The sequence below is a fragment of the Nuphar pumila genome, chromosome 2 (assembly GCF_984573655.1).
Source record: "Nuphar pumila chromosome 2, dmNupPumi1.hap1.1, whole genome shotgun sequence".
Taxonomy (NCBI): domain Eukaryota; kingdom Viridiplantae; phylum Streptophyta; class Magnoliopsida; order Nymphaeales; family Nymphaeaceae; genus Nuphar; species Nuphar pumila.
In genome coordinates this window covers 147,043,386-147,057,975 of record NC_143250.1, presented here as the reverse complement: position 1 = coordinate 147,057,975, position 14,590 = coordinate 147,043,386, and the positions used below count along the sequence as shown (strand labels likewise).

Sequence of the window (14,590 nt, the reverse complement as noted above, 5' to 3'; positions counted from 1 at the left end):
AAACGCAAAGGGTTTTAGTCAAAGATGAGGAGATTAAGGAGAGATGGAAAGATTATTTTGATAAGCTATTTAATGATAGTCATGCTCAAGATCTTGGAGACTTCTCCATTCCTTTTCATGAGATAAATCGTGACTTCATGCGCAAGATTCAAAAGAAAGAAATTGCAGAGGCTTTGAAGAAAATGAAATCAAGAAGGGCAGTTGGCCCAGATGGTATACCTATCGAGGCTTGGAAATGCTTGGGAGAGAAAGGTTTAGAATGGTTGACAAATCTTTTTAACTTGATTTGGCGAACAAATAAGATGCCTAATGAGTGGAGGAAGAGTACTTTGGTGCCTTTATATAAGAATAAGGGTGATATACAAGATTGCACAAACTATCGTGGTATAAAACTCATGAGTCATACTATGAAACTTTGAGAGAGGGTGATTGAGTCTAGGTTGAGGAAGGTTGTCATGATATCGGAGAATCAATTTGGTTTTATGCCTGGAAGATCAACTATGGAAGCTATACATCTTCTTAGACAACTTATTGAAAGATATAGAGAGAGGAACAAAGATTTGCATATGGTTTTTATTGATTTAGAGAAGGCATACGATAGAGTACCTAGGGACGTTCTCTGGTGGACAATGATGAAGAAAGGTGTTTCTCTCAAGTACATTAGTATAATTAAAGATATGTATGAAGGAGTAGTAACCAATGTCCGCACTTGTGGAGGGGTGACAACCAATTTTCCGATAACGGTTGGGTTACATCAAGGATCTGCTTTAAGCCCTTTCCTATTTGCGATAGTGATGGATGAGCTTACGAGATCAATTCAAGAAAATGTACCGTGGTGTATGTTGTTTGCTGATGATATTGTTTTGATTGATGAGTCTAGAGCTGGGGTTAATGCTAAGTTAGAATTATGGAGACAGACATTGGAAGCTAGAGGTTTTAAGTGAGTAAGAGTAAGACTGAATATATGGAATGTCGGTTTAGTAAGCAACGAAGTAGTGATGGGAGTGTAGTGAAGCTTGGTGAGCAAGATATACCGGTGAATGATTATTTCAAATATTTGGGATCCATCATTCAAAAGTATGGAGAAATTGATGGAGATGTAAATCATAGGATAAAGGTTGGGTGGATGAAATGGAAAAGTGCTACTGGAGTGCTGTGCGATCGTAGAATGCCATTGCGGTTGAAGGGAAAGTTTTATAGGACGACTATTAGACCCGCTTTACTATATGGTACGGAATGTTGGGCTGCCAAGAGACATCATATTCAAAAAATGAGTGTAGCTGAGATGCGGATGCTTAGATGGATGTGTGGAAATACAATAAAAGATAAGATTCGGAACGAAGAGATACGTAAGAAGGTAGGTGTTGCACCCATTGAAAATAAGATGCGAGAGAATCGTTTACGGTGGTTTGGACATATTCGGCGAAGGCCTAATGATGCTCCAGTTAGAAGGTTGGAGAAATGGGAAAATATATTAGTTAAAAGAGGTCGGGGTAGGCCTAGGAAGACTTGGATGGAGATGATAGGAAAGGATATGAATGCTTTGAACCTCACCGAGGACATGGCGTTGGATAGAAATGATTGGAGGAAAAGGATTCATGTGGAAGACCCAAAATGAATTTCTTTTTTGGTTCATATCGCTGACCCCAATTGTTTTGGGATGAAGGCGTAGTTGTTGTTGTTTCCTTGGGAAATTTCATTTTTGTATGAACTCTAAATTATCAAAAACTTCATTTTTGAATATATAGTTTCAATGATTGTACGGAGATACAAATCCGTTGCTTAAAGGAAGGTTTGCCGTAATACGCCTAAGGTCCGTTGGCTTGTTATTTTAAATACCATTTTTCGCTGAACTGCTATTTTAAAACTCTGAAAAAGGAAGGATTATGAGGCTTTTCAATTTTTTCCTAAAAGTTAAAGTCCAGGATTTTGAGGCATTACATAAACTGTCCCTATCAGACAGACCTAGTTATAGGAGATGAAATGACCAAAATGCCGCTATTGGGCATTATTACAACAGAATTTTTTTTTATATATATACTTTAATAGTATAAATGTCTCTTTTCTGTCCAGAGCTCAGGAAAATTTGTCTGATACTTCATGTTCTGTTCTATGCCTGTGAAACCTTGATCAGCAGGGCTACTAAATCTGAGAAGACCTGATGTGTAGCTTAAGTGTGAAATATATTGACAAGTGAGAGATAATTAACAGTCCAATGAAGGATTCTGATATCACGCCAACAGGAGGAACCTTTTTTTCTTTGTGGCCTTTCTTATAGTGACCTATTGTTTATTCTCTTTTTCCACTGGCCATATTTTCCTAATAACGTCTCCAAGTGCTATCAGTGCATGACTGGGTCCATGATCCTTACCACTGGATGAATTCCTCCTAATTTACCCCAGATTCAATTTTTTTGGGTAACATTTTTACATATCAGATGGATTTCATCTATGCCACATACGCCAACTAATGTAAAAGCAAATAATAATATATTTGAAAATCTGAAATTATATCTGAACAATTAGATTCAATCTAATCCAATGGTTTAGATACCTCATAAGCTATGTCACAGGGATTCAGCTAGCAGGGTGCCGCACCCGCGTCGATGCGACTCGACGCGGGTGTGAGTGCGGCACCGGGTGCGGTCAACCCGATCCTGGGTGCGTTGACCGCACCCAAGATCATTTAGGTCCATTTTTTTTTTTTGGATTTAAAAAAAAAAATTGCCCTATGAAATGGGCTGCGGAATTTAAAAAAAAAAGGTCTGCTGACAACTGCTTGCTGCTGCTGCTCTTGTTTTATAAAGGGGCACTTTTAAAACCATCTAAAATTGAAGAGCCTTTTCAATCCATATCTTTCTTTTTCGTAAAGGATTTTCTCTCTCCATAATAAATGATAATGATGGTGGTAGTCTTGCTGGCTATTAGTATTCACTGTTCTCCTGACGAGATGAGTGCTCTAGCTGTAGCCTTGTGTAGACCTCTCTTTTCCACATGTCCAATCCAATAAATTTCTTTTAGCTGTCGTGCAGCTGTATATAAAATGAAATTTGAAGAATCCTGTGGCGTGGCAGTGGAGTCGTAGGCCTCATGAAGATTTTCTCTCCAACAAACCACATCAAACCTTGCGCTTATATTTTTTTTCGTGAAGATCAAGAGTTTCAGACATGATTGAATCATGACAGTCAGCAGAACGCAGCAGGCTGGGTCGATCAGATTGCCAATCCTTTCGTTTCATCAATTTTGTCTCGTTGCCTCAAACTACACAACAAGCAGAACGTGGGTAATGAGTCTTCAAACAAACACACCAGCAAAAAATTGGACCCCCGGACCCCCTTATATATATTTTACATTTTTGCCCCTGCCGCACCCTCGCACCCGGGTTTTTTGGAAGTGCCGAATCCCCGCACCCGCACCCGCACCCGCACCCATGTGACATAGCTCATAAGTGATGGTTATAAATGAGTTTTCATGTATGGATTATCACATAAATGATGTTTAATTAGTTACTTGTCTATGACCCAAATTCTGAAATTAAATCTGACCCGAATTCTGAAATTAAACTCTAGCCGTTGGAATGATGTCATAAATGCTGCACACAGAATTTGACTATATATATCTATGTAACACGGTCTCTTCTAACCGGGCACCACACCTGCGTCGCACCCGCACCCATGTGGGTGCGACACTTGGACACGGCTTCCTTTGTGTCAGGTGAAGTCAACCACACTGAGGTCTATTTCTGTCTAAAAGTAAATTTAGTTAACCCTAACCAAGTTCACTTATATATATATATATAGATAAATACATAAATGCACACGTACATGCATTGTTAACTTAAAATTGTTACAAATTATATATATACCCTCCCTGCACCCCCACATCCAAGTTTTTTTAAAGTGCCACATCCTCGCATCTACACCCGAACCTACGTAACATTATATATATATATATATATATATATATATATATATATATATATATATATATATATATATATTCCCCAATGGAAAACCCTGCCAAACCTCCCAAATGGACTTTTTATTGGATTTTTGGTGTTTTTTCAAAATTCCAACCGTACAGCTGTGATCTATATGCTTGTTTTTCAAAAATCAATGGCGTACAATTTTCATAAATTTTCGAGACTCCAAATACCATTTTTTTATCCAAAATTCATGATTCAAGTGTTGATTTCTAGTAAATCAATCATGCTGAACACATCTGTATGGTTAGAATTTTGAAAAAAAGCACCACAAAAATTTTCATTTGGTAGGTTTGGGACAGTTTTAATTGGGGAGGTTTTCATTCCCCTATATATATATAGGGTGCTTCTATGTTGGTACTGTAGGTGGTATACACTATTTACATTGATCCAAGCTCCAAATACCAAATCTAACCTTTGGATCATGTTTAACATGTTTTATTTACTATTTTTGTGTGTTAAAGTTGACTGAAATATGATGTTCTATACCATTTCCCAACCACCCTTATTTTCATGAATTGTGAGTGGTTGATTTTCACTGTCTCAAAAATAGGATCTTATGATGCATTAAACATGATAAAACCTTCTAACCTAGTAAATAAACCATGCCAAACACATTTGTACAATTAGATCTACCATTTGATGATTGGATCCATACAAACAAGAGTGTGTACCACCATATGGTATCATTAGGGGTGCACACAAGCCGAGCTCGAGCCGAGCATGGGCTGTTCAAGCTTGGCTTGGCCAGAAATGTCTTTTCGAACTTGGCTCGGCCAAAAATATGTCTGTTCGAACTTGGCTCGAGCTTGAACAACAGTATCCAAGCTCGGCTCGGTCTCGAGCCGAGCTTGACCGTATTTCAAAAAAAAGTGCTTTGAAGTTTTCAAGGCAAGATTTAAACACGCCACCTCTATAAAACTGTACAAGGCCTCACCACTAGAGTAGGCCGTCCTTTACTGATACAACGGACAGAGAAAAGGTATATTAATTAGACAATGTTAGTCACATTTTTATAAAAACCTCTACAAAACAGATAGGCCTGGCAAGGTAAGCCTCCTTTGCTGATAAAAAGGACAGAGCAAAAAGTACATCAAGTACACAAAAGAAAAATAACATTAATTACCATTTGACCAAAAGCAATAGCCCTGCTCATTAAGGCAAAATTGGATTTTCGTATCACATACACAATACCAGATCGAGCCTGATCGAGCTTACCGAGCTTAGTGCCTTGATCAAGCTCGGCTCGTTTATCTAGGCCAAGCCTAATCTGATGTTCAAACTCTGCTCATTTATCTTCACAAACAAGCCGAGCCCGAGCCAAGCTCGGGTTAGCTCGGCTCGTTGTGCACCCCTAGGTATCATGGTACATAACCACCTTATGTTTTTCAATATATATATATATGTGTGTGTGTGTGTGTGTAGTTTATTCTCCCTTCCCTGTATGTATGTATAAATGATAGATTGGCAGATAGATAGATAGGATTCCAGTGCTTATTTCTTTTGCACTTGCATGCCCCCTGTTTTGATTGACATATTTTGACATTGTTCTTTGTGACCAAATCTTAATCCTCAATGCAGGCATACATGTTGGAGGAAAAACAAAAGCAACAGCGGGCTATAGAGAAAATACCTTTGCCTTTGAATGTCAGCCACTGGTCAGTAATTATAACATTAGTATTCCCCTTTCATGAGATTCACGATGGTGAAAATTTAGTTTTGAGTGTTTTTTCTGATATTATTCATTGTTGCTATTTCATTTGAGGAGTTTATTGTTATGGACCTAACACGTTATTTATTTATTTATGAAACATAAGAGGGGTGAAAATTGGTGATTCTGTGACAAGCTATTGTAGAATTGAAATACTCAATTTTTTATGGCTTCCTTTTGTGGTTTGTTTTGGTTAATCTTCAATTTAATTTGAATCCATATTTCAAAATGTTTTCCACGTGTACTGTTCTCTAATGCATTTGAATGATGGAAGAATGTACTGCCGCCAATCCATCACCCATCAACATTCATGAACGCTGAACTAGCTATTTCAACAAATCGTGTCTTTTTCTCCTTACGAGAACGGTTATGATTTTATTTTATTGCTTATTGTCTGTTTTAGGGCTGTCAACAGGTCGGGTATCAGACCCATGGTTCATTGAAACCTGCCCAAATAAGAGTCAGGTAAGTTTGGGTTCAGTTATGTCAGATTGAGAAAATGGAAGCGGAAAGTTGACCCAGATAAGTTATTTACAATATATATATATATATATATATATATATATATATATAGAGAGAGAGAGAGAGAGAGAGAGAGAGAGAGAGAGAGAGAGAGAGAGCTGCTAACCATTTTTCTAGCTAACCGTCATGCTAACCGGGTTTTCGAAGGGTTTCCCCATAGTTGGCAAACCCATGACTCGGGCTCAGATTTCCCGCCCCTTGACTCGTGGGTTGTCTTGGTAACTCGGACGGGTTATGACCTATTTTTTTTAGTTTTTTTTTTTAAATAATACTTTAAATATTGAATATAACTATGTTTTCTACAATGTGTGCAAATAATCAACTCCATGCCGCAAATTCACTAAATCAAAGCATCAAAGAACAAAAACTACAAAATATCTGCATAAAAAATAAATAAGCTTCATAACTGCACATAGCCCACATATATAAGAGCGATAATGAAAATTGTGAAATGAATATTAATAATTAAGCTACACAGGTAGAAATAAAACAAGTAAATAATGAACAAGTAAACTAGTAATCACTACCTTTCTAAGTTTTAATAATTTCTAACAGCATTATGCATTAAGAATTAAAAATCACAAAATGCAATTAATGCATAACATAACAGAATAAACTAATAAAGAAGCCTACCTGAAATTTTCAATTTCCAAATTTCAACCTGTTGCAAGCATCATTTTGTAATATTTTGGCACTAATAAAAAGTTCAAAACTATAACAAACAATTAACAATTTATCATCAAACTTCAAAATATGCAATCAGCCTGTTTCACAGTTCACAACTTCACAAAATTTAGATTTTAGATAAGTTAAATAATCCCATACGTGCCACCATATGCAATCAGCCTGTCACAATTAGAATTTAGAAGCACCAAATTGGCATAATGCACAATGCAAAAATGTCAAAAACCCAAAAAAGAAACCATCATCTTAAAAGTCATAACTCCTAAGTCCTATTCAGTCCTACAAATCATGATAACCATCATCTTCTTCACCGTCTCCACTAGACACCAAATCCATCATCTCAACCAAGTCCTCATTCGTATTGTCATTAGTAGCATGCACTCTATGTCACATGGGTGCGGGTGCGGGTGCGGGTGCGGGTGCGGGGATTCGTCACTTCCAAAAAACCCGGGTGCGGGGGTGCGGCAGGGGAAAAAATGTAAAAAAAAATTATATATATATATATATAAAATTTTGAAGTTTTAACAGTTTAACATTTAACAGTAAACATTGTCATAAACTCATAATATGATTCATCATGCATGCAGTATATCAACCTAAATATCAAATTATCAATCAAATAAGTAAAGCAATTACATAAATCGACCTAAATATCAATCAAATAAGTATGCATAAAAGAACTAAATTACATACCAAAGTATATCCTGATGAAGTAATGGATGCTAATAATTTTCTTCTTCATCATCAAATGCATCATTAGAAGGAATACTGGGCTCAGCTAAATCTATGTTTGTTACGTTGAATTCATGTTCTCCCTCGAAGTCACACTCTTCTGGGTTTACATCCCAAAATTTGGATGTTTCTTGTCTGCATTATAAACCCAATTTGAAAATGATAAATACAATACAAGTATATTTAAATGAAAACTAAGAAATAATCAAATAACTAAGAGAGCAAATTAGTACCTGTATTCATCATTGCTTCGCGAAAGTAATCGAAGATTTGAATGAACATATACTAAATCCTCTGCACGCTTGCTGGTGAGTTTATTTCTCTTCATGTTGTGGATTTGAGAATATGTGCTCCAATTTCTTTCACAACAAGATGAACTAGCAGGCTGCGATAGCAATCTTAATGCAAGACGTTGCAGAAGAGGTGTTTCCGATCCAAATGTTGACCACCATGTGATAGGATCTATATTATCTTCTTCTCTCGCGAATAATGCCGGTGCATATAATCTCGAAGATGAAAATTTTCCAAACTCTTGTGTGACTTGATGTAGAAGATGTGCTTCTGGAAAAAGTTTTGTCATACACATATTTCTATGTCTTGATAGCTCTGGGTCTAAATTTGGAGGGACACGACCAATACCACCAGCCCGCCACTTATTTGCATAATATTTTGGATTAAGAGAATGTGCCATGCAATGCAAAGGAGTGTTGCTCTTATCCCATCTTCTGACTAAAATTGAATGAATATGATTAAAAAAATCTGAATCATCCAATGCAGGATTTTTTTCTTCATGCATGAAAACTATAGCTTGTATTTTTTCAATCATATTATCCCACATTTCATAAACTCTGTGAAGCATGGGCTCATCCTTATCAACTTCTCTTAACATTTCCCAAATAGGTTGCGTAAATTGAAGGAAGTATACCACTTTGTCCCAAAACTCATCATCAAGAATGAATTTCTTAATTTCTTGAGCCTTCATATCATCATCAACACGATAGAATGTCCAATTTTCATCAGTCACCATGTTAATCAAAGCATTCTTCACTCTTTTAATCCTCTTCATCATCACAATGATGGACGCAAAACGTGTTTCAGCGACCTTCAACAATTTCAAATCAGAATGCCTATTAAATATAGCATTAGCACGATGGTGGTTAACAACAAAATTCCTAATGCTTTTGACATTTCTTTCTAAATCTTCAATCCATGAACATAAAGCATATGCTTGTGAATTTTCTTCTTCTTTGGGGTTGCATATGCTCTTTAGGGCTAGATTTAAGCTGTGTGCTACACAGGGAGTCCAAAAAATATGAGGGTACTCACTCTCCAAACTCAACGCTGCACTTTTACAAACCGGAGCGTTGTCTGTAATGATTTGTACCACTTTCTGATCACCCACTTCTTTTATCACTTCTATAAACAATCCCTTCAAATACTCTGCATTTTTATATTCCCCAGATGCATCAACTGCTTTCAAGAATATTGGGCCACTAAGAGAACAAGCAATAAAATTGATTAATGGACGCCTTTGAATATCTGTCCATCCATCAGACACAATGGAAACTCCATTTTGCTCCCATGAATATTTTTTAATTTCTAGCAACCTCTCCACGTTTGCCCTCTCTTCTGCAAGAAGTGTGGTTCGTATTTTTTCTGAACTTGGAGGCACATAACCACTCAAATTACAATTTGCCAAGGATGTTACTAAATCCTTCCAATAAGGATTTCTAGCCGCATTAAATGGGAGTGAACCAGAATAAAAGTACCTCCCAACTTTTCTATCCAATTCTTTTCTTCCATATGTATTGAATGCTGCTTGTATCGTTCCTCTACCTCCTAGATTGACTTTTCTTTTGTTTTTCAGCATCTTCTTGGTGGCTTGCAAATGGCACACTGAGTGCAGAAGAATCGGCCATTGCTTTCTCTTCTCATATTCTTCTTGTATTTTCTTGTATTGCCTTCGCATTGCCTCATCAACTTTTCTGCAAGCTGAAATGCCATGTTCTGGTATCTTCAACAAATGAGCCTTCACTCTTGTGTAAGACCCAACAAAATCTTTTTCGCAGAGCTTGCATCGAAATCTTTTGTTTCCACCACCTCCTTCTCCAGTTTTTGCAAGTTTATCTACATGTACCCATAGTGGCCCCACATCATCAATCCCACTGCAACTATCAGCACAACTAGCAGCAGAACTCACATGTTGGGATGAGGATGACGCAAGTCCTTTCCCTTTATCCGTCATTTTTATCCTGATAACACAAAAAAAAATACATTACAATTTTTAAATCAATTCGAAAACACAGGGAGAAGGGGGGGCTCAGCCCCTCCCCTGCCAACCCAACAAGAGAGCGAGAGCGAGGGGGGCTCGGCCCCTCCCCTGTCGACCCAAAAAAAAAAAAAACAAATGGGGCTGTCGACCAAAAAAAAAAAGATGGGGGAGGGGCTGTCGACCCCCAAAAAAAAAAAAACAGATGGGGGAGGGTCTCGGCCCCTCCCCTGTCGACCCAAAAAAAAAAAAGATGGGGGAGGGGCTCGGCCCCTCCCCTGTCGACCCAAAAAAAAAAAAGATGGGGGAGGGGCTCGGCCCCTCCCCTGTCGACCCAAAAAAAAAAAAAAGATGGGGGAGGGGCTCGGCCCCTACCCTGTCAACCCCCAAAAAAAAAAGATGGGGGAGGGGCTCGGCCCCTCCCCTGTCGACCCAAAAAAAAAAAAGATGGGGGAGGGGCTCGGCCCCTCCCCTGTCGACTCCAAAATCGACCCAAAAAAAAAATGATGGGGGAGGGGCTCGGCCCCTCCCCTGTCGACCCCAAAAAAAAAAAAAAGATGGGGGAGGGGCTCGCCCCCTCCCCTGTCTACCCCCCAAAAAAAAACAGATGGGGGAGGGGCTCGGCCCCTCCCCTGTCGACCCAAAAAAAAAAAAAGATGGGGGAGGGGCTCGGCCCCTCCTGTGCCGAAAAATGAGGGAGCAGGGGAGGCTCAGCCCCTCCCCTGCCGACCCAACAAGAGACCGAGAGAGGGGGGGGGGTGCTCGGCCCCTCCCCAGCCGACCCAAGAAGACGAGAGACATACCTGCCAGTCGAGAGGAGGAGCCGAGAGGAGGAGTCTGGGAGGCGGAGCTGGGGGCTGCGGCGCTGGGGGCGGCGACGTTGGGGGCGACGGAGCTGGGGCGGCGATGGGAGAGCTCGAGCTCAGGGGGAGAGAGAGGAGAGATTAGGGCAAAATTTTTTTTTTGCCCTAATCCTCCTTTTCATCGGGGGGGGGGGAATTTTTTTCGCCCAAAAATTTGGACAAAAATGACCTTGGGTGCGTTGACCGCACCCAGGGCCATGTTGACCGCACCCGGTGCCGCACCCGCACGCGATCCCGCGTCGCGTCGCGTCGACGCGGGTGCGGCACCTGTTTTGCCGAGTCCCTGTGACATAGTGCACTTGTGTTGATGAACCTGTAACAAAATATGCAGAAATAAAAACAATGTCCTACAATGGACATTCACATATAGAAAGCAAATAACAAGTCCAAAAAGGACATACACAAAAGCCAACAATGGCTTGCAAACATAAATTCTTATAAATGCAAGAAAGGGTTTCAAGAAGCCATGCTTTAGAAAAGGGGAGACCCCACTTATTTATAGGCAAGGAGGAGTGAGAGAGAGGGAGAAAAGTAAGGGAGAGAGAGACCACATTGGGAGGCCCAACAAGGTGTTGTTGGGCTCCCAAGAGTCACAATTGTGACCGTTGGGGGCCCAACGACTTTTAGTTGCCCCCCCCAATATGAATGCATTAAATGCATTTTAGGAAAAAAGAAAACAAAAAAATACAAGAAAGAAAAAGGAAAAAAAGAAAAAGAAAAACAAAAAAAAAAATAAAAAAGACTACAATGCCCCTATTAGGCAGAATTATAGAAATACCCTTATCGGGTATGATTGAATATATATATATATATATATATATATTGATTACATGTATTTTAACACCCTCCCTCAAACTTTACGGGGATATAACCGAAAGCTTGTTGAGAAGGAACATAAAATGAGGAGCAGCAATGGCTTTAGTGAAGAAGACCGCCAACTGGTATTTGGATGTAACATAAGGCAATGCTATGGTTCCTCTTAGGTATTCATCACGAACGTAGTGGCAGTCCATCTCGATGTGTTTAGTACGCTCATGGAAGGTGTGATTGCTTGCGATATAGATTGCGCTTTGTTGTTACAACACATCTTCGAAGGAATAGAGATGACTATGCCCATATCACCGAGGAGACTTTTAAGCCATACGAGCTCCATGGTTGTAGTGGCCATTGCACGATACTCCGCTTATGTTGAGGACAATGATACTTTGTGCTGCTTCTTGCATCTCCAAGAAATCAGTCACCTAAGAAAACACAAAAACCAGTAGTTGAGACTCTATCATTGGGATTTTCTCTCCAATCAGCATCAGTATGAGCAATTAAATCAAGTGATGACAAAGAGGAAAGAAAAACTCCCTTAATTATGGTGTTTTTGATGTATCTGACTATCCTTAAGACTGCACTCATGTGCACAGTTGTAGGTGCATGTTGAAACTGACTAACTGAGTGAACTGTATGAGTTATGTCTGGCCGAGTGATAGATAAGTAGGTCAGAGACCCAACAAGTTGGCGGTAGGGAGTAGGATCCTCGAGGAGAGTTCTATCTTTCAACCTTAACTTTGCATTGATAACTTCAGGGGTTTTTGTCTTCTTATCATCGGAGATGCCAGACTTGGAACAAATGTCAGCAACAAGTTTTATCTGAGAGAGAATGTACCCTCGGGGAGAGTACGCTAATTCAATTCCTAAAAAACATCTTAAGAAACCAAGGTTAGACATGTCAAAATTCTCTTTTAAAACTTTCTTAATATCATTGATTCCTTGTTCATCACTTCCAGTGATGATCATATCATCAACATAAAGTAGTAGAATAACTACTGAAGACCCTGCAAGGTCTTCACTTTTCACAAACAAAGCAGTGTCAGTATAGCATGAGCGAAAATTTAAACTTGTCATTACATTGCTAAATCTATCATGCCAAGCCTTTGGAGCTTGCTTTAAATCATATAATGCCTTTTTAAGTTTGAGAATTTTATTTTCACCAATACATACTCCTGGTGGAGGATCCATGTAAACCTCTTCATTTAATTCACCATTTAGGAATGCATTCTTAACATCTAATTGATAAATAGGTCATTTTTTAACTGACTCAACCGCAATAAGAGTTCTAACACTAGTCATCCTAGCTACGGGAGCGAAGGTTTTTTTATAGTCTATACCGTATTCTTGAGCGTATCTTTTTGCTACCAACTAGGCTTTATAGCGTTCTAATGATCCATCACTTTTAGTTTTAATTTTGAAGACCCATCTACATCCAATAGATTTCTTTCCAGTGGGTAATGAGGTTATTTCTCAAGTTTTTGCCTTTTTAAGGGCACTAAGTTCTAAGTTCATGGCTTCAACCCATTGGAGAATGTTTTTGGCTTCATTATAATGTGAAAGTTCATGAAAGAGTGTAATACAATTAGACACACTCTATACTTTGGTGTTAGAGACTCATAGGAAACAAATCTATTAGGAGGATTGGAGATTCAGCCAAATCTCCTTAAAGAGGTTTCTTCTATGTTGGAACCTTGAGAGTATTTTTCTAAGGCACTCATGGGAATTTGTTGACCGCGCCTAACATAGGTTTGGATGGGTCTATCACTTTCATTTTCAACATTGTTAAGAGGAATATCCTCTAGATCATTCAACAAATCATTAGAGATTTCCTCTTCTTGAAGAGTCACATCTTCTTGAGAGAGAAGATCAAATAAGAAAGCATATTCGCTTTCGTCAATATCTTTAGTTTTCTCAAAACCATTTTCATTTTCTAAAAAGGTTACATCTTTAGATACATATAGTTTGTTATTTTTAAGGTCGAAGCATCTAAAACCCTTTTGATTTTCTCCATATCCTAAGAAAACACATTCAATAGCTTTAAGAGATAATTTATCTCTTTTATGTGTAAGGACAAAACATTTACGCCAAAAAATTCTTAATATATTGAAATCGGGTGTTCTTTCAAATAATTTTTCATATGGAGATGTATTTTGTAAGGATGAAGATATCATTCTATTTATCAAGTAAGTTTAAATTAAAGCGGCTTCGACTCAATAACTTTTTGGAATTTATTTGGAAATAAGAAGTGTCCTAGTGGTTTTCAAAATGTGTTTATCTTTCTTTCGGCTAGACCATTTTGTTGAGGAGTCCTAGGACATGATCTTTGATGACAAATTCCATTTGTTTCTAAATAATTTTGAAATTCATTTGATAGATATTCCACCCGAATCAGATCTAAGAGTAGAGATGTTACTTGAAAATTGATTTTTCACTATCATATGAAATTTCTTGAAGAAGTCAAAGACTTCGGATTTTAAATTGAGAAAATAGATCCACACATATCTAGTATAACGATCAATGAAAGTAACATAATAGAAGTATCCTCATTTCGATATGATTGGAGAAGGGCCCCAAACGTCCGAATGGACTAACTCAAAAGGTTTAAACACAAAAGTTCTATTTGGAAAATGAGTGGATTTCATTTTTTTAAAAATACAATTCTTGCAAACAAAATGTTTCTCATTACAAAATTTCTTTCCAAAAGGAAAGGAGTACATTTTTGAGAAACTTGGATGTCCAAGTCTTTGGTGCCAAGTTTCAATATTTTTATCTTGGACATGATTACAAAAAAAGTTAGTGGGAAGTTTCAAGTTGCTCATGTAATAGAGATCTCCCCTCCTGTGGCCTTGCCCAATTTGCTTCCCAAACCGGAGATCCTGTATAGAGCAATCCTTAGTTGGGAAGAAGATTTCACATCCATGATCACATATTTGAGAAACAAAAATAAGATTTAAATTAAGTTGAGGTACCACTCTTACGGTTGGCACAAAGTGTTAAATTATATACTTA

The 14,590-nt window shown here is 38.3% G+C and overlaps 1 protein-coding gene across 1 annotated transcript in view; it reads left to right on the top strand.

Annotated features, from left to right (window-relative positions):
* LOC149847550 (ran-binding protein M homolog) overlaps positions 1-14,590 on the top strand; it is a 50,555-nt gene that overhangs the window by 18,831 nt on the left and 17,134 nt on the right. The window contains exon 6 of the mRNA XM_089994208.1: positions 5,563-5,639. Within this exon, the coding sequence (XP_089850334.1) occupies positions 5,563-5,639 (77 nt within the window). The remainder of the gene's footprint in view (positions 1-5,562; positions 5,640-14,590) is intronic.